The sequence below is a fragment of the Hemitrygon akajei genome, chromosome 20 (genome assembly GCF_048418815.1).
Source record: "Hemitrygon akajei chromosome 20, sHemAka1.3, whole genome shotgun sequence".
Classification (NCBI taxonomy): Eukaryota; Metazoa; Chordata; class Chondrichthyes; order Myliobatiformes; family Dasyatidae; genus Hemitrygon; species Hemitrygon akajei.
Genome location: NC_133143.1, coordinates 63,068,515 through 63,092,038, shown reverse-complemented (window position 1 = coordinate 63,092,038; position 23,524 = coordinate 63,068,515). Strand labels below are relative to the sequence as shown.

The window sequence follows — 23,524 nt, the reverse complement described above, 5'->3', positions numbered from 1 at the left end:
GGAAAGGCTAGATTGATCTTAAAGTAGGTTTACAGCTCCAGCATCATGGGCCGAAGGGCTTGTACTGTACTGCTGTAATGTCCCACATTCTACAGTCTGGATGATTCTCAGAGCTTTACTGAACTCACTTGTCAAGATCCCTAATACCCGGTCACACAATGCACAACTTTGGCATTGTGAGCAATGACTTCTATACTGGCTATAAAATCAGAAACAGGAGAAGGAAGAATGAAATCATACTAATGTCAAACACCTCCATTCGTCTTTGGCCATCTTTGTGCTCTCAGCCAGCTCTAATGTAGTTTCCTAAGCATGGCTAATGGAAAGAGGTTGTCTTCAGTGACACACACAAAATGGAGCTCAGCAAGTCAGATAGCATATATGGAAGGGAATAAACAGTCAACATTTAGCTTGAGACACTTTGTGGAAGACTCTGGAGGTGACTTTGGAAGATGATTTCTGGGCCCTGAGTGAATCGTGTCTGTTTTAGTACATTCATTATCAAAGAATGTATTTATATATTATACGACCTTGAGATTTGTTTGCTTACAGGTAGCCACAAAGCAAGAAACCCAAAAGAACCCAATTTAAAAAAATAAAATAAAGACCAACAGCTGATGTGCAGAAAAAGGAAAAAAACACAAATCATGCAAACAATAGAAGCAAGCAACAACATTCCAAACCAAAATGAGTCTTTAGCTCCGAACCCTGGAGCAGCCAAAGTTGTCTGAACTGGTTGGCTGACAGACAGTATTAGGTGTACTGCTCAAGTGACAGAGAAAGGATGTGCTGGCATTGGAGAGGGTCCAGAATGATTCTGGAAATGAAAGGATTATTGTGTGAAATGTGTTAGATGGCATGAGGCCTGTACTCACTGGAGTTTAGAAGAATGAGGGGGATCTCATTAAAACTTAAATATTGATAGGCCTAGATAGAGTTGACAAAGAGAGTATGTTTCCAGTTGTGAAAAATCTAGGACCAGAGGGCACAGCCTCAGAATAGAGGGATGTCTATTTAGAACGGAGATTAGGAGGAATTTCATTAACTAGAGAGTGATGAATCTGTGGAATTCATTGTCAAGATAAGTGTGGAGACCCAAGTCATTGAGTATATTTAAAGAGGAGGTTGATATATTCTTCATTAGTAAGAGTGTCAAAGCCTGCAGGAGAATGGGGCTGAGACCAAAAATAAATTGGCCATGATCAAATGGCAGTGCAGACTCAGTGGGCTGAATGACCTAATTCTGCTTCCATGTCATTAATGCATTTAGAGATACAGTGTAGAGCAGGCCCATCCGGCCCTCCTAGCCATGCCGCCAAGCATCCCACCAATTTACCCGGTCTAATCGCAGGTCAATTTACAGTGATCATTTAATCTAACCAATATGTCTGGACTATGGGAAGTATGGTGAGCACCCAGAAGAATCCCATGCACGCATGGATAAGACATACAAACTTTCTCACAGAGGACGCCAGAATTGAACTCCAAATTCCGATGCTCTGAGCTGTAATAGTATCGTGCTACCCACTCCACTACCTTGGTGCCCCATGCTAAATATGCACATCTTTTGTCATAGTTTTATGGCCTCTTATTCCTGCTACATTGCTATGAAGAAATAGCAAACTTAACTGTATTAATTGTTGTGCATTTGGATGGAGCAATGGAAGAGCCTTGCAAGGAAGTGGCTTAATGTGGCTATATAACTTGCAGTCATAATCCATCCAATCTGCATCGAAGGATCATCGCAACATGTTGTTAAATGGTCGGAGGGATCAGGCTCCTTACTCCAATTGTCCACTGATAGGTACATCAATTTACATCATCCGTTATTCAAGATTCAAGTTTATAAGACCATAAGGTATAGGGGCAGTATTAAGCCACTTAGCCCATTGAGTCTGCTCTGCCATTTCATCATGGCTGATTCAGTTTTCATCTCAGTCCCAGCCTCCTGCCTTCTCCCCATATCCCTTCATGCCCTGACCAATCAAGAATCTGTCAACCTCTGCCTTAAGTATACATAAAGACTTGACCTCTACAGCTGCCTGTAGCAAAGAATTCCACAGATTCACCACTCTCTGGCAAAAGAAATTCCTCCACATCTCCTTTCAAAAATGATGCCCCTCTATTATGTGGCTGTGTCCTCTGGTCTTAGACTCTCCCACCATAGCAAACATCCTCTCCACATCCACTTTATCAAGGCCTTTCACCGTTCAATAGGTTTCAATGAAGTCACCCCTCATTCTTCTGAATTCTTGTGAACACAGGCCCAGAGCCATCAGCCACTCTTCATATGATAAGCCTTTCAATCCTGGAATCGTTTTTGTGAACCTCCTTTGAACCCACTCCAGTTTCATGTGTACATCGAGGCATACAGTAAAATGCGCCATTTGCATTGACAACCAAAAACTTTTAACATTATGATGATAATGTTGTCAATCACCACAGTAAATCTGATCCAGTTTTATAAAATGGATTTTATGAGTTCAGTCTGGACTGGAAATTACATAAATTGATTGCAGTCTGTTTGTGGCTTCCTAATAGATTCAAGAGGTCACAGATTTTGTTTCTTTTCTTCTCTCTTCGATATCTTCTTACAAGGTTGAAGAATGTAAGTAATACAAATGTTTGAAATACTATGACAAAAAATGTGCATATTTACTATGGCAGAGCATGATCGAGTAAGAGTTAGCTTAACCCTATTACAGTGCCAGCAGCCCCGGGTTCAATCCTTGCTGCTGTCTGTAAGGAGTTTGTATCTTCTCTGTGTGACCTCATGGGTTTCATATGAGTGCTCTGGTTTCCTCCCACTATTCAAAGATGTACCGATTAAGCAGGTTAATTGGTCATTGCAAATTGTCCTGTGACTAGGCTAGGGTTAAAAAGGTGGGTTGTTGGGCAGTCAGGCAGGAAGGACGTGTTCCACGCTGTATCACCAAGTTAAATAAAGTATCTCAGAAATAGAAAAATACATCAAGATTTTGTTCCCACACCGCTATGGAGTTGTGTGCAACTTTAACTATTAGCCTGTAGGAGGCTCCCTTATACCATGTATTTCTAACTTCCTATAAGTCCTGCCCTTGTTTTAATTGAGAACCTAGGGGTAGGACACACTCCAAAAGCCTTGCGTCACACAACTCTGGCACACAGACTAATATGTGGGCGGCCACTCTTTGTGGGCTGGCCAGTCTGGATTCATTACTGTAATCGTTTGCACCAAGCTCTTGTAGCAGCAAGAGTCCACAGTTTACAGGGTACGAAAATCTCTTTTTCTGTCATGGTTCTTGTTGAATAATTCCGTTTTTATTTTCTATTCTGAGTTTGGAAATTAACAAATTTTAGGGTCTTCTCATTTCAAAATGGCTACCTATTAATTAAACAGAACTTGGAACAAAGCCAGTGAAATTCTGGTAGATGCTACTAATACATGCACTTACAAAACTTAATTGGATGCTGGAAGGGTCATTTTCAGTGAAAATTTGTAAAGGAATAAAGAAATGGGAACGTTGAGCTAAAATGCTAGTTTGGCCATGTTTAGCATACAAACCCGTGTTGATAAAGGAATTTAAGACAAAAATAGGAATGGCTGCAGAGGCTTGTTAAACACCTCATTGCCACTTGAAATACCTGTGAGTCCTCATTAAAGAGACTGCATGGCATTTTGGTGGCTACCACTTCAGCTCACGCCCTCTCCTAACTGTAACCAGCTGTCTTTAAATAAATGCAGTGTCAATATTAATTCCACATACTACTTAAAGAGATATTCATCACTAAGGGATACCCACCAATCCAGAGCCATTGCCATTGGAGCTTTGAAGAAGTCCATTTAACCACATTCAAAGACTTTCTCTGTTTCTTTGGCATCACTTATTCCAGAGATTCTTTGTGGACCTCATCAGAAAGGAATTGCTCGTAATTGCCTTCATATTTTGTCTTATTATGGAAGTCACTGGCAGAAGGAGTGTGTGTTTATTAGCAACTTGCAAGAGATCGACAAAAACAGTCTCTAATCAACACTGGAGTATTAAACCTGCAGGTGTTTGGGTAGCACCTCCAGACAAATCCAAACTATGGTGATCTGTAATTAAGATCAAAATTGTGTGCTAAATCCGGACTTTCAAACTGTTGGCTTTGTTAGCACTTGTCCTGTTACCTGTTTAGCACCTTTGGCCAAATAAATTTCCCTGTTAATTAAAGACAAAATTGCCCTGCATTGCAACATAGATATTTTTCCTTCTGAGTTGTTTTTGCATTTTATTGACCTCCCATCAGTTGTGTAAATGATATTTTAGCCATATACCATTTGCTGTGGGGCCGTTCTCTTATTGCGTTGCCTTCTTCATCTCTGGCCTTACTGCACTGTTAAGTAAGGCTCTAGTTTATTAAACTTTCTCCATATTCATGTTAGTAATGATCCGTCAGTCGTGGTTATCCATTATTAACCACTTTTTTTTCCTATTTAATGAAAACCCTATTATTGTGCACTAACTGTGCTTATGAAATGGATCAAACACAGAGGAAGGAAACTCCTGCTGTATCGTTGCCTTAGAGGCTTTTGCATTCTTAAGCAGTCAGATGCTAAACCATTTCCATCTTAGCGGGGTTTCTACTTCATTTCTACCAGACCAGCAAATCATGCCATTTTGGTACTAACAAAATCTGTGCTTTACGTGATCAAACCTTAACAGCATTCCTGTTTAGTTTTTGCATCACTTTTTCCCTCCTTTCATCAGATTAAGCCAAATTTTCATAATTTGGAATGGCATTGAAAACTGTTCATAAAGGCAACATTGAAAGCTGCTTATAAAACTTCAGCAGCTATGCAGGTTTATTGATATTTAGTGACTTCTACAAACTCTTTAATGAATTGATCTCAATTATTTTGCTTTTAGGGCTCTGAAGTACTTGTTCACGAAAGAAATTGATGTATAAACTTGATTCTAAAAATTGTTATAATTGGATTGAAAAGAAGCACAGTGCCAATAAGCTTACTTGTAGTCCTGGCCACTTTGGTGAAGGGGACTTGTTTTTCTGCTTTTCTCCATGTTGATCCTATGCCAAAAATAAAATAATTTGCATAGCTTCACAGAGTTGAGGTTATTTTTGGTTGAGGCACAAGCAATATTTGCCCTGTCAATTGTGAAGAATGAGGAAAGAGACGAAAATTCAAGTTCTAGAAGGTATAAGCTTTAGTAGGTGAGGACAAATGTCACAGTATACATTTCTGTAAAGTTCTCCCTTGGGGACAGCTTATGGTTAAGTTCCCAGACTTCCCCTCTCAATCCTCTAATACTGAAAACCAATCCATGGCTTTTCCCATGGCCTTTAAGGTCTCAGTATCTTCCTTGTGTTCTGATGAATAAGACTTAATATCAAGTGTATTATCACCGACGTATGTCATGAAACTTGTTATGTGGAAGCAGCACAATCCAAGACATAAAAATCGCTACAGTTTATAGAATAAATAAATAGTGCAAAAGATGAATAGTGAGGTAGTGTTCATAGGAAAAGCTATGAATTGGTCTTTAGTGTTAGAGGATTGAGATAGGAAATTTTGGAATTTACCTGTAAGCTGTCCCCAAGTGAGAACTTTATAGAAATGTATAATGTGACATTTGCCCTCATCTACTTAAGCTTACACCTAGATGATTCACGATTGAAACTTAACTGCCTTTCTAAAGAATGAACTTGATATTTGTTTTTCTTCACAACTGAACTTGGTTTTTAATCTTGCCTCATTCTTCACATCTGGAAAATAGGCTAGAATCAGAAGGTTGAGATCAATTCAAGTGACTTGTACTTGAATTCTCTAGGAAAGAAGGATTTAGTATTTACACTATCTGCTGTACACATGAACTGGGCTGAATTTTTGCATTTGAGTATTGGAGATTGACCTTTATTGTGATATTTCTTTCAAACTTGGAGTGTTGTCAGCAGAGAGCTGAAGTAGTCAGCTCTATAGTGTAAGCCACAGTAGTGTAGTGGTTAGCATGATGCCTTTGCAGATTGGGGCGTTTCAGGGTTTAATTCTATGCCATCCGTAAGGAGTTTATACATTTGCCCCTTGACCACATGGGTTTCCTCCCACAGTCCAAAGACTTATGAATTCATAGGTTAATTGGTCATTCTAAATTGTCCTGTGGTTAGGCTGGTGTTATATAAGTGGGTTGCTGGATGTCAAGGCATTGGGCCTGTTCCGCACTGTATCTCTAAATAAATAAAACTAAATAAATATCATACTTAGAAATAAGAGCTTGGAGGACTCACACAAAGCTTTGCTTGATAGTTGCTGGAAATTTCACAAGTGTGGAGAGCACAATGATTTCTTATGACTTAAGAGAGTTTCTGTGTTATTCTATGGAATTCAGACACTTAAAACTACCTATTTTAATCATCTGGCATTTAATTATTTTTGCTACTTTTTATGTTTGTACATGAATAGGGAATTGTTTAATGGATCAGATTTCACATAACCAAGCTGTAATGCTAAAACGTGTACAGCCACTGCCATCACTTTCTAAAGGGGAAATATCCAATCATAGTATTGTGGAAGGATATTCCAGCGATCAGTGGTTCTACCTTATCATGGAAACCATAAAACACAGAAGTTCAATGTAAAAATCCCAAGCACTACAAATTAGGTTTGACGTATTTCATCACAGTAAAAGTTGATTCTAAATGTGGGATACTGATAGTTAGACCAAATAAAAGGATATTATTGAGTAAATAACCTGCCAGATGGCAAGGGGCAATTGTGTTTCTTTATGCTTGCAACTGTAAAATTTAACATTTTTATAGCTATTTCATAGTCCTGCCAACACTAGACTTAAGTCCCAATGCTTCAAATTCCAACATTAGACATGAACTTTGATTATTTCCAGCATGAAATGGGGAAAGAATCTGGCTTGAGGTATTAGACTGAATACTAGTACTGCAAATGCTATTTTATTCCCCAGGCAAGCACAAACAACTCTTTGAGGAAATAAAATAGGGAACTTAATTTCAATTTACAGTTACCTGCCTCAAAACTCACTTTGGAAGTTAAAAAAACAAGAGATTTTGCAGATGCTGGAAATCCAGAATAATACAGAAAAAATAAAGAGTCGTCATTTTGAGCCAAGACTCCTCTTCCGAACTCACTTAGAACTTGGAAGTTAGAAATTACTGCTTTTTTTAAAATAATAGAATTCTGCTTGTATGCCTTTTTATGAAAGGATCGCTTCAAAGACCTTGCTATTGTCCTTCATGGTGGGTGGCAAGTGCTCAACAAGTGAGTGCTATAAAAAGCTTTGAAGGGTGTATCGTGTGATAGAATGAGAAAAAAATGAGATGTTATGCATATGGATGAAAGAAAAGTGGAGGGCTATGTTGGAGGAAAGGGTTAGATTGATCTTGGAGTAGGTTAGAAGGTAGGCACATCATTGTGGGCTAAAGGGCTTGTACTCTGCTGTACTGTTCTGTGTTCTTTAGGAAGAAAAATAAATGGAAACAGAGTTAGGCCATTCAGCCCGTCATCATTGCTCCATCATTTTGTGAGATAATGGCTTAATCCCCCAGCACTAATCCCTTATCCCTTAATTCCATTAGTAATTTAAAATCCTTTGATCTCCAGTATGGCCTTACTGCATGGCCTGATAGTACTAATAGTAAAATAGTGTAATTGAGTTAAAAGCTAAACCTTATCTGGGTTACTTGGAAAACTTCTTTCTTCCAAATGGGCCACTGGATATTTCTGTGTCCAAGTAAACACAAAGATGAGGTCTTCATGTTGTGTCTCATAAGGCGTCTTTTTTTACATTGTGTCCCTCCATTCATACTGCAATGAAATACTGCTTTGCCTTCTGATTTTGCAGTCCAGGATTTGGGATTCACAATGGTTTACTGTCATTTGTCAATATACAAGTGTAAAGGAAAACAAAATGATTGTTATTCCGGATCCAATGCAGCACCAAAAAGTCACAATAAACATAAAGAAAACAATAAATATGAATACATAAGATAGCTTATATTCATTGTCTGATTGTATCTACATAAAGTGACACACGGTACAGGGGTATCCGTATATAAGGTGACTCTGACAGGAAGTGATAAAGTAGTGTGGTGGGGTGGGTTAATGGATGGGGGTGTTAATCAGCATGATGGCTGGGGTAAATAACTGTTTTCAAGTCTGGTGACCCTGTGGTGGATGCTACTTAGGTTCTTCCCTGATGGGAGTGGGACAAACAGTTCCTGAGCAGGATGGGTGGGATCCTTCATGATATTGCTGGCCTTTATCCAGCACCTTTTTGTGTATATGTCCTTGATGGTGGGTAGGTTGGTGCCGGTGATGTACTGGGTAGTTTTAATTACCCATTGAGAGCCTTCCTTAACAGGGCTTAAACAATATTGCTCCCTCACAGGTGAAATTTCAACTTGGAACCAACCTGTGTCATTTGGCATTTTGCATTCAATGGTGGTACTTGTCTCTAAAAATTTGGCAACTGTCTGTGCTTGTGGTCTAATGAGGCTGTACCCCATCCACTACAAGGTTCGACGTGTTGTGCATTCAGAAATGCTCTTTTGTACACCACTGTTGTAACACGTGGTTATTTGAATTACTGTTGCCTTCTTGTCTGCTTAATCCAGTCTATCCATTCTTTTCTGATCTCTCTCATTAACAAGGCATTTTCATCCACAGAACTGCCACTCACTGGATTTTTTTGGGGTGGGGGAGGTTGCATCATTCTCTGCAGACTGTTGTGGATGAAAGCAGGAGATCAGCAGTTTCTGAGATACTCAAATAACCCTGTCTGACACCAACAATCATGTCACAGTCAAATCACATTGGTCTGAACAACAATTGAACCTCATGGCAAATGATTTATGCATTGTATTGCTACCACATAATTGATTTGTTAGATAATTGCATTAACGAGCTGTTATACATGTCTACCTAATAAAGCGGCCACTGAATAATTTAACTAAAAGGTTTATCATTGCAGATAGATTTCATACCTGACTACTAAAAGTGGGAACTTCTAGCAAATTAATATTAAATTACCCTTTCTCTACTTCTCCCATGTTGTTTTTCAAATTCAATTTCAATTTAATTGTCAGTCAACCATATATGAATGCCCAAGAATACAGTCAAATGAAACAGCATTGCTCCGGGGCCAAGGTGCAAAACACAATACCAGCAGTCATTCATAGCACAAGGCACATCCACATTACCAATGTCCAACAGGGTCTTGTGATCACAAGAAAAGCGACTAAGATGATCCCTCACTGTTAGACTGCATAGCTCCTTCGCAGAGCCACTCTGACGCTCCTCTCTTACAGACAGCAACACAGTTTGCACCAAGTCCAGCTCCTTCAGTTTTCCCGCCATCAAGCAACTTGCTGATGGGGGAGACCTACAGTACGTTAAGTCCTTAATGTCCAGCAGGGTCTTGTGATTGTTAAAAAAAAAAGTAACTTTTAAAAAAAGACAATAATGCCTCTTGTTGGCCTCGTAGAAGCCACTGAGTCCAAGCGCACCGCCATCTTAGCAGAGTAGTGGAGTTTAGGGTGTTGTGAAAAATATTAATAAAGTATAAGTGATCTGCAGAAGTTTTATTTCAGGTAGAAAGCCACAAATCATCTTTGCTTTGTTTTCCCATTGCAGATTTATGACAGATGCTGCTCGCCGGGAACAAGAATCCTTGAAGAAAAAGATTCAGCCTAAACTCTCTTTGTCATTATCAAGTACAATTCCTCGAGGAAGCATTTCAACACCACAGCGCCACAATAGCGGCAGCCTTACACCTCCAGTCACCCCACCCGTTACTCCGTCATCATCATTCCGAAGCATTACTCCCACAGGTACGAGAGAGCAATCGTCTCTTTAATCTCACTGAATTTGCAAGTTTTGTTGACTGTGAGTTCGTCTGTTGTGATTGACATGACAGTTGTGGCTGTTGTCAGTGACCTTGCTGCTTCTAAACTAACAAGAGTGAATAATCTGCTCCTTGATCTGGCGTCACGATAGCATAACGGTTAGCAGGGCGCTATTACAGCTTTGGATGTTGGAGTTTGGAGTTCAATCCTGGCATCCTCTGTAAGGAGTCTCTTTCTGTCCTCCTCGTGCAATGTGTGGGTTTTTTCCAGTCCTCCCATAGTCCAAAGACCTACCAGGTAGGTGAATTGGCCATTGTAAATTGTCCTGTGATTAGTTTAAGGTTACATTGGGGTTGCTGGGCGATGCAGCTCAAAGGGCTGTATCACTAAATAAACTAAAAATAAAAATCAAGGTGTATAGGATGATATGAGGCATTGATATAGTGGACAGCCTCTGCCTTTTCCCCAGGGCAGAATGGCTAATACACAACGGCATAATTTTAAGTTGACTGCGGGAAAGTAGAGTTGTGATGTCAGAGGTAGGTTTTTTCACACAGTGAGTGGTGGGTGCATGGAATGCATTGCCAGGGGTGGTAGTGCAGGCAGCTACATTAGAGGCATTTAAGAGACTCTTAGATAGGCACATCAATGATAGCAAAATGGAGGGCTAAGTAGGACGAAAGAGTAAGATTGGTCTTAGAGTCGGTTGTAAGGTCGGCACAGCATTGTGGGCCGAGGGACCTGTAGTGTGCTATTGTGTTCTATGTTCTTTGTTCATTCCCAATAATTTTATTGTACTCAATAATCTTTCTACTGATGTTCTCTGGGTGTAATCATGCCACTGTACCTTCAGCTACTAAGGTTTTAGGTTCCTGATTTCCCTTTAGAAACCTCTCTGCCTTTCCACCTCTCACTTCTCCATTAGGACGTCTTCCAAAGTCTATTTCCTGGACAAAGCTTTTGATCATCTCATATGATACCTCTTTGTGTAACAGGTTCAGCTTGGTTTTATTTGATAATAAAGTATTTATTTATTATCAAATAAATTAATGTAATGTGACTTGAGATGTATTTAGTATTTTGAAGGTGTTATATAAATACAAGCTAAAAATAAACAGATTAAACATCATAGGAAGATCACAGATTCTATTGGAGGAGTAGTATATACTCAGAATTATTTTGCATTTTTGAAATTGGAGATAAATGCTTTACTGAACATTTGATTACCTGGAACAATGATTCTCACCATGGGCCATATGACCTCACAGAGGGCCATGTCAAATTTCATAGAGGCATCAAGTAAAAATCAAGAATCTGGGGGCCAGAATGGGCCATGATAAGTTCACTGTTTTAATGAAATACTGCTAAAATTTAAAAAATAAAAAATGAATGAATATATGTAATTTAATTGGAACCCTGAATGAAATGAATGGGAAATATGCTAGATGATGCAAATAAGGCAGCAAAACAGCTTAGACTGTGTCTGTGGGTGGGGATGGGGTATTGTAGCATGTTAGTTGTTACCTCTGCTCCAGTTTGACCACACATAAATCACCGTTCACACCCTGCAGGGCAGCCTGCTGAGCCCTGCTCCACGTCCATTCCCAAATTGCAAACTGCAGATTGGGTGGAGCGGCCTGCAACAAGGCCAGTCAGTGAGAATACAGCAGGAGGCTGCTTCCATTTGCCTTCCTCTGACCTGTTTTAGAACTTACAGAGCATGGCATGATGGCTGCAGCTTCTGTATCTGCCAGAAACGGCTAAACTGCAGAGAGGTGAGAGTATGTGATGTCTACCACTGCATCACTCTCTGCCACTACAGCTTCCATTATGTCCCTGATACTTAATATAGTTCGAAAGGAAGCTCAATTCACTTTTCATAGTGAATACATGCATCTTATAGCCACATAGAATTTGTACCGTATATATAATAGTGTTATTTAAAAATATTTCCTTAAGAAATTAAATTATTTTTTAGAAATACTGCCTAAAAAGCTCGTTTTATTTTATGAGGAAATACTTTTTCCCTGAAAGCTTAAGACAGATACCAAAGATGAAACTATTTTTGAAGAAAATTTCGAAGAAAGATCTATTTCAAAGTTCAAAGTAAATTTATTTTCCAAGTACATATATGTCACCATATACAACCCTGAGATTCATTTTCTACCAGGCATATTCAATAAATTCGTAATAGAATCAATGAAAGACCCCATCAACTTGGGCATTCAGTCAATGTGCTTAAAAGTGAGTCCATAGGTAGTGGGAACATTTCAGTGGTGGGAGAAGTTGAGTGAAGTTATCCTTTTTGGTTCAAGACCCTGATGGTTGAGGGGAGTAACTGTTCCTGAAAGTGATGCTGTGAGTCCTGAGGCTTTTGTACTTCTTCCTGATGGCAGCAGTGAGTAGGGAGCATGATCTGAGTGGTGGGGGTCCCTGATGATGGATGCTGCTTTTCTGCAACAACAGTTTGTGTAGATGAGCTCAGTGGTGGGGAGGTCTTCACCTGTGAAGAACTGGGTCATATCTCTAAATTTTTGTAGGATTCTCCATTCAGGGCTTTGGTGTTTCCAAACCAGGCTGTAATGTAGCCAGTCAATATCCTCTCCACCACACACATCCATAGAAGTTTGTCAAAGTTTTAGAAGACATGCCAAATCTTTGTTAACTCCTATGGAAGTTGAGGCACTTGTGCTTTCTTTGTAATTGCACTTCTGTATGTGCTGGGCCCAGGACAGGTCCACAGAAATGATGATACTGAGGAATTGAAAGGTGCTGACCCTCTTCACCTCTGATCTTCAGATGAGGACTGGCTCATGGACCTCTGGTTTCTTGCTCCTGAAGTCAATAATCAGCTCCATGGTCTTGCTGACATTGAGTAAGAGGTTGTTGCTGTTTGGGCCAGGTTTTCAATCTCTCTCCTATGTGCTGGTTCATCACCACCTTTGATCGGGCTACAACAGTGGTGTTGCCAGCAAACCTGAATGTAGTATTGGAGCTGTGCTTGGCCACACATTCACAAGTTTCTTGGGAAAAAATAATCCACTGGAAAATATAATGTCTTGTGCAGCTGACGGTGCTGCTTCGATAGTAAGAAGATAAAGAGGATTCATTGCTCATTTTTAAGATCTTGTGTCTGACTTTTTTGCATACACTGTGTCATTCACCATCAGCATTTGGTTGAAAATTATTGGGACAACATTTGCATGACACCCTCATTGCTGTAATAATGGCTGTCAACTTCTTCAATCAAATGCTCTTCAAATCATCTTTTCTGATTAAAGAATATTTTGAACGGCTACTAACGCATACAGAGATCTGATGGTTATCAAAAGGTAATTGTCTTTGTCATTTTGTTGAGCTTTGGGGTAATGTAGTATTTTTAATTGATAAGCAACATGCAGAACAAATTGTTGCTGCTCAGTTTAACATATATTACCTGTTAGATGTTTTTGAAAAACTATATTTATTAAACAAACATTTACAGGGAAAAAACTGTGATGTCATATCATGCAAAGAGGCTATTACTGCTTTCCTTGGAAAATTCAAACTTTTCAAAAACAATATTGGATATTGCTAGTTTATGCAATTTCCTACACTGGTCACTCTTTAAATAGAATTTATTTAAATCTTACATCCATCCCACAACATGAGGGAGTAAAAATCTTTACTCCCACATTAACGCCGGAGGAACTCGGCAGGTCAGGTAGCATCCATGGAAAAGAATAAAGAGTCTATATTTCAGCCTGACATTTTGACACTTCAGGACTCTTTTGAACTCGTTTTATTTTTCATATACACCTGTAACATTGTATTTAACATATAATAATATCTATAACCTGTTAAAACATAAGTCTTCACAGGATAAGTGTGAAAGCAGAGGGCAGGAGAACCCAGCTGGATGAGGAGAAAAGATTTGGGAAGGAAATGGTGTGGATCTCATGGAAACCACTTGAATATCGAAAGGCCTAAGTAGAGTGGATGTGGAAGAAATGTTCCCTGTAGTGGGGGAGTCAAGGACCAGAGGGCACAGATGCAAAATAGAGGGACATCCCTTTAGAATAGAGATGAGGAGGAATTTCTTTAGCCAGTGTGTGGTGAATCAGTAGAATTCATTGCCACAAATGGCTGTGGATACCAAGTCATTAGGTATATTTAAAGCGGAATTTGATAGGTTTGTGATTACAGGGAGAAGGCAGGAGAATGGTGTTAAGAGGGATAACAAATCAGCCACGATGCAGAGCAGACTTGATGGTTTGAATGGTCTAGCTCTGGCCCTATGTCTTACGATCTAACTGCATTGCAGATATGTTAGAAAATTGCAGCATAGTAGCGGCCCCTTGGCCCACAATGTTGTGTGACTTTTTAACCTAAAAATTAACAACCCAAGTCAATGACAGACCGTAAAACATTACAGCATAGTACAGGGTGAATCAGGAGCTAAGGTTTGCCATGATTTCAGTTCTTATAATTTAAGATCTCTCAGATGACAAACTTCTTAATGCCCTTCCTTATCTGTAATAAACCTGTGAACGACTGGTTCTGAAACTTACTGTCCCGATCAATAGTAGCTGGTATTTGGTATGCAAAACACTGTCACTGGTATAGGCAGAATCTATAGCTAATTTTGTTTATTTTCCACCTTCTGTTTGGGGCTAATTAACCACATCTGTATTGCAAGTGCTGACATATCATAGTTTAAGAAAGGCCCCCAACCTGCACTTAAGGATACAATAAAAAGTATTGAAAAAAAGCTACACAGTTAGTGTGAGGCAGATTGGTGACCACCAAAGTTTATAAAGAATCATAATCCAAATCAGATTTATTTTTACTGACATAAGTCGTGAGGTTTGTAATTTTGCAGTAGTAGTAGAGTGCAATACATAAAATATACTGTAAATTGCAGTAAGAAATATGTTTTAAGAAAATTAAATAAAGTGTGATTAGAGAGCAAAAGTAGTGAGATAATGTTCATAGGTTCATTGTCTGTTCAGAAATTTGAAGGTGGAGGAGAAGAAGCTTTTCCTATACATTGAGTGTCTTCAGGCTCCTGTACTTCCTCTCTCATGGTAATGAGAAGGTGGCGGGGGTCGTTAACGATGGATGCCGCCTGTTTAAATCATCGCCATTTGAAGGTGTCTTCAATGATCCTCAATCCCTATGATGGAGCTAGCTGTGTTTACAACCCTCTGCAGCCTTTTCCGATCCTGGGCAGTGGCCCCTCCATACCAGACCCTGATGCCACCAGTTAGAATGCTCTCCATGGTACATCTGTAGAAACTTGCTAGTCTTTGGAGACATACCAAATTTCCTAATGAGATATAGTGGCTGGCATCTGTCCTTTGTAATTGCATCAATATGTTAGGCCCAGATAGAACTTCAGAGATGTTGACACCTAGGAACTTGAAATTGCTCACCCCTTCCACTACTGATCCCTCAATGAGGACTGATCCGTTCTCTCAGTGTCCCCTTCCTGAAGTCTACAATCAGTTTCTTGGTCTTACTGACATTGAGTGCAAGGTAACATTGTTTTGCATTATGTCATGAAGAAATGATTTCTTTCCCTAAGTGCAAGCATATAAAAAAGGGTAAATGAACAGAAGTTGAGAGGGTAGTTAATTCAAAAGATATTTGTTTGTATCAGCTCTTATATTTGCAATAGTTTGTCACACTTCCTTGGCAGCTGTGTTCCAGCAGAGCTGCTGTGCCCCCTTGCATTTATAATTGGGAATTGGTACAGAGCTCTAATTATTTATAAGACAACATCATGGTATTACTTTCTCCTTGTAGCTGTAGAGCCCTTACTGAATCAACAGCAGTGTTTTTGAACTCAGATGCTTGTTGAAAGTTACTTGCTAATGGGCTCTAATTTTACAACAGATATCTAAGTGGTAAATCAAGTAACAAAACAAGTGAAAATTAGTTAAGGCTTACCAGCAACTTGTCAAAAAACCTACAAATATTTTTATAAGACTTCTGACTGAGCTGAGTATCATTAGCATCGTTAGTTGCAGTGGATTGTTCTCTTAGTAGGGTTGCATTTTTCAATTTTTTTGATTATTTTCTTTGAATAATCTCCTTCCTCTTCCCCCCTCCCCCAACCTAATAAAACTTGCAGTTATTCCTCATACTCTTAATAGGTTGTAATCATTTAATTATGTTAACATTCAGAATTGAATTTGGAGAATGATATTGGTGGTTGCGATTGGAGATCATGCTTTGTTCTTATTGCTACTGTCAGGAAGGATGTACAGAAACCTGAAGACACACACTCAGTGATTCAGGAACAACTTCTTCCCCTCTGCCATCTGACATTGAACCCATGAACATTACCTCACTACTTTTTTCTTTTTTATTTATGCAATACTTTTTAACTATTATATACACACACACACACACACACACACACACACACACACACACACACACACACACACACACACACACACACACACACACACACACACACACACACACACACACACACACACACACACACACACACACACACACACACTCTTACTGTAATTCATGTCTTTTTTCCTATTATTATGTATTGTACTGCTGCGGAAAAGACAACAGATTTCATGACATATGCCGGTGATATTAAACCTGATTCTGATTACACAAAGGGACTAGGTAAGCTAGAACTCTTTTTTTTCCCCCCCTGGAGTGAAGATGGGAGAGTTGTGATCTCATTGAGGTTTACAATATCATGAGAAGCATGGATAAGATGGATCATCACAGTCTTTTTCTCAACATAGGCAAGTCTAAAACTGGAGGACATAGGTTTACGATGGGTTCCCAACCTGGGGACAGCAGAGCCCTCGGTTAATGATGAGAGTCCGTGGCATATAAAAGATTAGGAACCTTGGTTTAAGATAAGGGGAAAGATTTAAAGGAAATCTGAGAAGTGGGTTTTTTAACACAAAGGTTGGTGTGTTTATGGAATGAACTGCCAGAGAAAGTGGTAGAGACAGGTACAATTTACAGTGTTAAAAAGTTTAAGAGGGCCAAATGCAGGTAAGTAGGACCAGCTCAGGAAGACACCTTAGTCAGTATTAACAAGTTGGGCTGAAGGGTCTATTTCTGTGCTATATACAGTGAATTCCAGTTAACTGGACCATTGATTAATTGGAGAAGCTGCCTATTTAGCTGAAAATAGCTGGGATTATTTTTGTTTATTTGGGACACTATGCTGCTTAATTGGGGCAGGAGACTGTTGTTGAACAGTTTCTAACGAGCATCTAACGTACATGTCATGTGGCCATCAGACACTACATCGTGCTTAGAGCAAACAGTTTTTATATAGTGTCACTTGCGTGCATTTGTGTTCAAAAAGTAGTGTTTTTGTGCCACTGATAGTTGGCAAAATAATAACAATAATAATAAATACTTTATTGATCCCAAGTGGATCAATAATGCAGTAAGACTATTCAGAACTGTTTTCTCACTGTGGTTTCAAGCATTCAGTCTTGGAAACACCAGAAACAGCCAAGAGTGAAAATGAAACAATTTCACCAATTCATCAAGGTAGAATTTGAAGGTATTGCATAATACCTTTGGTCCCCAGCAGACATTCAGTTCTCACCTGTGGTTGTACGTAGCTGATTGATTGCAACAGCAGCCACACCCCAATATACTGCATCGACAGGTGAGGGTAGCCAGCGGGTCTCATACCCTGGTGAGACATGGACATGTCTTCTGTCCTACCATGTGAAGTCAGCTCTGGCGGACTTCACGGATGAGATCTACAGTGTGATCCAGCGGCCAGGAAGGTTGTCCTGCAATGCTCTGTGGAGAGCACAAGGCATGACAAGGCAAAAAAGAAGTCATGGTCATCCACTGCAACCAAGGAAGACCCCATTTGTGATGCCTACTTGTCCCTCTGGATCCCGAAGTCAAGAGAGTGGAACTGCCCCAGTGACATGGCTTTCCCACTTGAATTGAATTGACTTTCTTTCTTACATCCTTCACATACCTGAGGAGTAAAAATCTTTACGTTACACCTCCATCTAAATGTGCAATGTGCAATCATAGTAATTTATAATAAATAGAACAGTCAATGTAGTATAGAGAACACTCAAATCAGCATGAATTAATCAGTCTGATGGCTGGGAAGAAGAAGCTGTCCCAGAGCCTGTTGGTCCTGACTTTTATGCTGCGATGCTGTTTCCTGGATGGTGGCAGCTGGAATAGATTGTGGTTGGGATGACTTGAGTCCCCAATGATCCTACGGGCTCTTTTTACACACCTCTCTTTGTAAATGTCCTGAACCGTGGGAAGTTCACAACTACAGCTGTGCTGAGCTGTCCACATCACTCTCGACAGAGTCCTGCAATTAAGGGAGGTACAGTTCCCATACCAAGCAGTGATGCAACCAGTCAAGATGCTCTCAATTGTGCCCCTGTAGAAAGTTCTTAGGATTTGGGGGCCCATACCAAACTTCCTCCACCGTTTAAGGTGGAAGAGGCACTGTTGTGCCTTTTTCACCACACAGCCAGTGCGTACAGACCGCGTGAGATCCTCGGTGATGTGGATGCCGAGGAACTTGAAGCTGTTTACCCTCTCAACCCCAGATCCATTGATGTCAAAAGGGGTTAGCCCGTCTCCATTCCTCCTGTAATCCACATCCAGTTCCTTTGTTTTTGCGACGTTGAGGGGGAGGTTGTTTTCTTCACATCACTGTGTCAGGGTGATGACTTCTTCCCTGAAGGCCACCTCATTATTGTTTGAGATAAGGCCAATCAATGTAGTGTCGGCAAATTTAATTAGCGGATTGGAGCTGTGGGTGGTGATACAGTCCTGTGTATACAGGGAGTAAAGGAGGGGACTCAGTACACAGCCCTGAGGGGCTCTCGTATTGAGAGTCAGAGGGTTGGAAGTGAGTGAGCCCACTCTTACAACCTGCTGGTGATCTGACAGGAGGTCCAGGATCCAGCTGCACAAGGCAGGGTGAAGGTCGAGATCTCTGAGCTTCTTGTTGAGCCTGGATGGATTTATGGTGTTGAATGTCCAACAACAGCATTCTCACATAAGCATCCTTCTTCTCCAGATGTGCAAGGATGGTATGTAGAACAGTGGCTATTGCGTCATCTGTCGATCAGTTGTGTTGGTAGGCGAATTGTTGGGAGTCCAGTGTGGGTGGTAGCAAGCTGCAGATGTAATCTTTGACCAGCCTCTCAAAGCATTTGCTTATTATTGAGGTGAGTGAGACTGGATGCCAGTCGTTCAGACATGTTACTTCGGTCTTTTTTGGTACAGGGACAATGGTGGATAATTTGAAGCAGGAGGGCACTCTACACTGGGAGAGGGAGAGATTAAAAATATCAATAAACACACCTGCCAGTTGTGCTGTGCACATCCTGAGTACTCACCCTGGGATGCCATCCGGTCCCGCAGCCTTGCAACTGTCCACTCATTGGAAACATCTGCGTACCTCAGCCTCCGAGATGACCAGGTTGTAATGGTGGCTTTCCTTGGAGGCTCAGAGTTAGCGACATCAAACCGAGCGTAAAAGCAATTGAGCTCATCTGGAGGAGAGGCCGCGATGTTGGTGGCACCACAACGTTTGGCTTTGAAGTCTGCGAGGGTATGCAGCCCTCCCCACAAGTCATGTGTGCTATTCATTGTGAATCTTGACTCAGTCTTCTCCCTGTATTGTTGTTTCGTAGCCTTGATAGCTTTGCACAGATTGTAGCTGCTTTTCTTGAGCGCTAGCTGATCGCCAGTGATGTAAGCTCGATGTCACGCTGTAAGTGCTGCTCGCACAGAACTATTGATCCAGGGTTTGTGGTTCAAGAAGACGGTGACCGATTTCTGGGGACAACATCGTTGATGCACTTCCGGATGAAGCACGTGACTCCATCTGTGAACTCGGAGACATCCTCATCATGGAAGACATTCCAGTCAATGTCGTCGAAGCAGTCCTGCAGCATGGAGGCCGATTGGTCAGACTAACAGTGGACGGTTTTAACTATGGCCGCCTCTTGTTTCAGCTTGTACGTCGGCAAAAGCAGGATCGAAGAGTGATCTGATTTTCCAAAAGCTGGGCGAAGGAGAGCTTTTAAGCGCTGCGGAAGGGATTGTAGCAGTGGTCAAGTGTGTTATCTCCACGAGTGCTCACCTGGATGTGCTGACAAAACCTAGGAGAGACTTTCGACAGCGACGCTGGATTAAAGTCACTGGCGACGATGAAGGCAGCCTCTGGGTGTGCAGTCTCCAGCGTGTTGATGTGTACGATTCCTTGAGAGCCAGGTCAGTATCAGCCTGTGGTGCAATTAAAAGCTCTCCCACACAGGTTTCCAGTCATCGTCAGATACAAGCACCGGTAGTATTGGTAGTATTCTAATTTGTTCTGTATTTCATTTAAATACATAACTTATTACTCCATTAAATGACAGTTTGCCTTTCTAACTATTTCCATGAAACTTAGGCCAATTAGGGCAGCCACTTAATTTGCCCAAAATGTACTGGTCCCGATGTGTCCCAGTTATCCGGAATCAACTGTAATTTCACAACTCCATGATTCTGGACACGTGCATTGTAACACTTCTCTTTACACATACATTTCTCACTTGCCGACATCAAAATAAAAACTGAAGCGTTATATCTGTATCTTATTTTTTTTTCCTTTCTGTGTTTGCTAGCTTTAGGCTTCCAACTCAAATGGTAGACTTTGTTTAAAATCTGCCTTTTCAGGTGATGGAGGTAGCCCGCAAGTGTTGCCACGCTTCCGGTGCTAACACAGCGTGTCCTCAACTCACTACACCCTACACTTTTGGAATGTGGGAGGAAACCAGAGCACCCAGAGGAGTCCCATGTGGTCACAGGGAGAATGTACAAACTCCTTACAGACAGCATCAGGAATTGAACCATGATCACTGATTGTGTGGCTGTAAAATGTTGCACTAACCTCTATGCTACTGTGTGGCCTTCAGCAGTTATGTGGCTATTAGAAAGAATAGAGCTGTGAGTTTATTTTAGGAATGCTATAAGAGGCACTCTGAATACACCATAACAAATTACTTTAATCAATATTATAAAAATTACATTGTTTCTTTTATTTGTATTAAGAGTATGGGCTGTGCTCTCTAAGATTATACTAATTACCCTTCAGGGATGCCTTCTTGAAGTGCCAGAGCACTATAACTAATGGTGCTCCAGTTGTAGTCACTTGTAGGAATTGCTGAATAGAGTTTGCCCTAATAGGGTTGAGCCATGCCTCGTCCAAGGGGATCTTGGCGGTGATGTCATCCTCGAGGTGTTTTTATATTGAGAGCAAAAAATACAGCAGATGCAGGAAATCTGGGACATAAATAGAATGTTAGAAGTAATCAGCATTTTCTGGTTTTAATTTATGCATTGTAGTAGAAACCCGTTAAATGAGATAATATTACAGAAACCTCAATGAAACACCGGGGTGCATCTTTTAAATTATAAATTATGCAACTGCAGTGTCTTGGTAATGGTGGATCCATATACTGGGGCGTCAGAGACTTCAACCAGTGAATTACTTCATCTTGGATCGTGACAACGTTTTGCAGTAATATGGCATCTGAACATATAGGATGTGATGAAACAATCTTGCCTGATGTAGCCTCCTGCTCATTATGTATAATAACTTCACTGAGTTTTTATTTTATTCCAAGGTAGATTCTGTGTTGGTACCTGGTTACACATTGTGACAGTACATGATGATAATGTGCAGTTGTTCATTGTCCACACCACCTCATCAGTGCCCAAGTTTCCTTGCGGTCTGTCACATTTAGCAAGGTGGTAGTGCCACACTACACAAAAATGTAAATAAAAGGAAGTCTGCAGATGCTGGAAATCCAGAGCAATACGCACAAAATGCTGGAGGAACTCAGTAGGCCAGGCAGCATCTTTTCATACGAAAATGTAACATCCGACCCAGAGAGGGAAAGTAATTCAAATGAAATCCTTCAGATAAATTAATCTTGCAAACATTTCCACTATCCTTAAAAAGTCATCATTTTGTCATAAACACGAGAAATTCTGCAGATGCTGGAAATCCAAAGCAATCCAACCCAAGACCATCTCAGCCTGAAACAAAGTCTCCATAGATACTGCCTTACCTGCTGAGCTCCTCCAGCATTTTGTCAGCCTTGACACTTGGATTTCATTCATCAAATCTCAAATGACTTTGTAGGAATGATCTGTGAAAGTTCAAGGGTTGAGTTTATTTTAACTTTCTGCAATAGGTTTCCTGACAGTCTACTCCTCTGCATTTTAACTGTGCTAGCAGTATTGCTGATCTCAACTGTCCTCACAGAAAATTTAAATGCTGGAGGAATTCAACAGGTCAGGCATTATCTATGGAGAAGAATAAATAGCTAAAAGGCCAAGACCCTTCATCGGCTCTTTATTCCTTTCCATAAACACTGCTAAACGCTGCCTGACCTGCTGAGTTCCTCCTATATTTTGAGTGGGGTTACTCTGGATTTCCAGCATCTGCTGAATCTCTTGTGTTAATAAAAGAGAACTAAATTGCTTCTCAAGGTTTAAGTGTTTCTGCATACCCAACCCTATAATATTACTTATTATCCCCTCCCCTTTCAAACAGAAAGCAAGGCTTCTTTTTCAACACAAAATAATTCGGACAGATAGATACCAAAAATGTGAGATTAAAGTGGAACACAGTGAATGAATAGTTAATTAAATGCATGCGGATTACTGAAAGTGTTTGTTATGTCGTTTACAAGCCTCATCCTTCTCAGCGTTCTCTGTTCGTCTTATTAAGGGGATAATATCTGCCAGGCTAGCAAAAACATATGTGGGGTATTTGAATATCCGAAGGCGCAGAGTCTCAGCCCAATTAAAACTGCATTTCTCCAGCTTCATGCTAAAATACGGTATGTAAGGCCAAAATCAAGTCAGCTTTACAATGATACAGATTTCTAATAGCTCCCCAGGTAGAAATATCAGGGATAGCTTTTGCCTTACATGTGTTAAACTGTTTTATGGTGGAATTAATATTAATGCGATCCCGAAACATAGCTTTCATTATTCCATTTTTGGCAGCACGGTTACCACAGTCAATTATATTCTCTGGAGATTCTGTGTTTGCCCGGTGATTTATTTTTTCATGTCATCATTCATTTTATTTAGCAAATATTGGTATCTATATATAGGGGGAAAAAGCGTATATGTCAATCCTTAACCTGTAGTGTTTGAAGAGAAAGAGAGTTTCAGGAGGAAATTGATTAGATGCGGAGGATGTGGATGACAAGTTATAAATGAAGTTGACTAGATAATTAGTCTGTTACAAGTAAGGGTGAATTGTATTCATTCGTGGGTATGGGAAAATTTGTATGGCTTGCTCATTAAGATGCATTTCTAAAAGAGCCAATGTCAATTCCTTCTTTGCTGCCATGAAACACTTTTCAAGTTCAACCTCCTTTCCAATGTAGGAGGAGGTTATTTGGTCCATCAAGGTAAGCTTGCTCACAGCATGATTCTCTTTCCACAATCATTTTCCCTGTCATTTATTCACCTTATATCCCTGTTGATTATATCAGCTACCTACACTGGAGGCAGCACACAGTTACCATTTACCTGAACACGCTGTAAGTCTCTGCAATGCGGGAGGAAACCGAAGAATCAGGGCAACATGTAATCTCCACACTGACAACTCTGGGTCACCAGGGCTTTT

The 23,524-nt window shown here is 40.4% G+C and overlaps 1 protein-coding gene across 1 annotated transcript in view; it reads left to right on the top strand.

The window, feature by feature from the left end:
• Nucleotides 1–23,524, top strand: part of jazf1b (JAZF zinc finger 1b) — a 230,505-nt gene that overhangs the window by 163,657 nt on the left and 43,324 nt on the right. Inside the window, exon 3 of the mRNA XM_073024467.1 lies at nucleotides 9,641–9,837. Coding sequence (XP_072880568.1) covers nucleotides 9,641–9,837 — 197 coding nt within the window. The remainder of the gene's footprint in view (nucleotides 1–9,640; nucleotides 9,838–23,524) is intronic.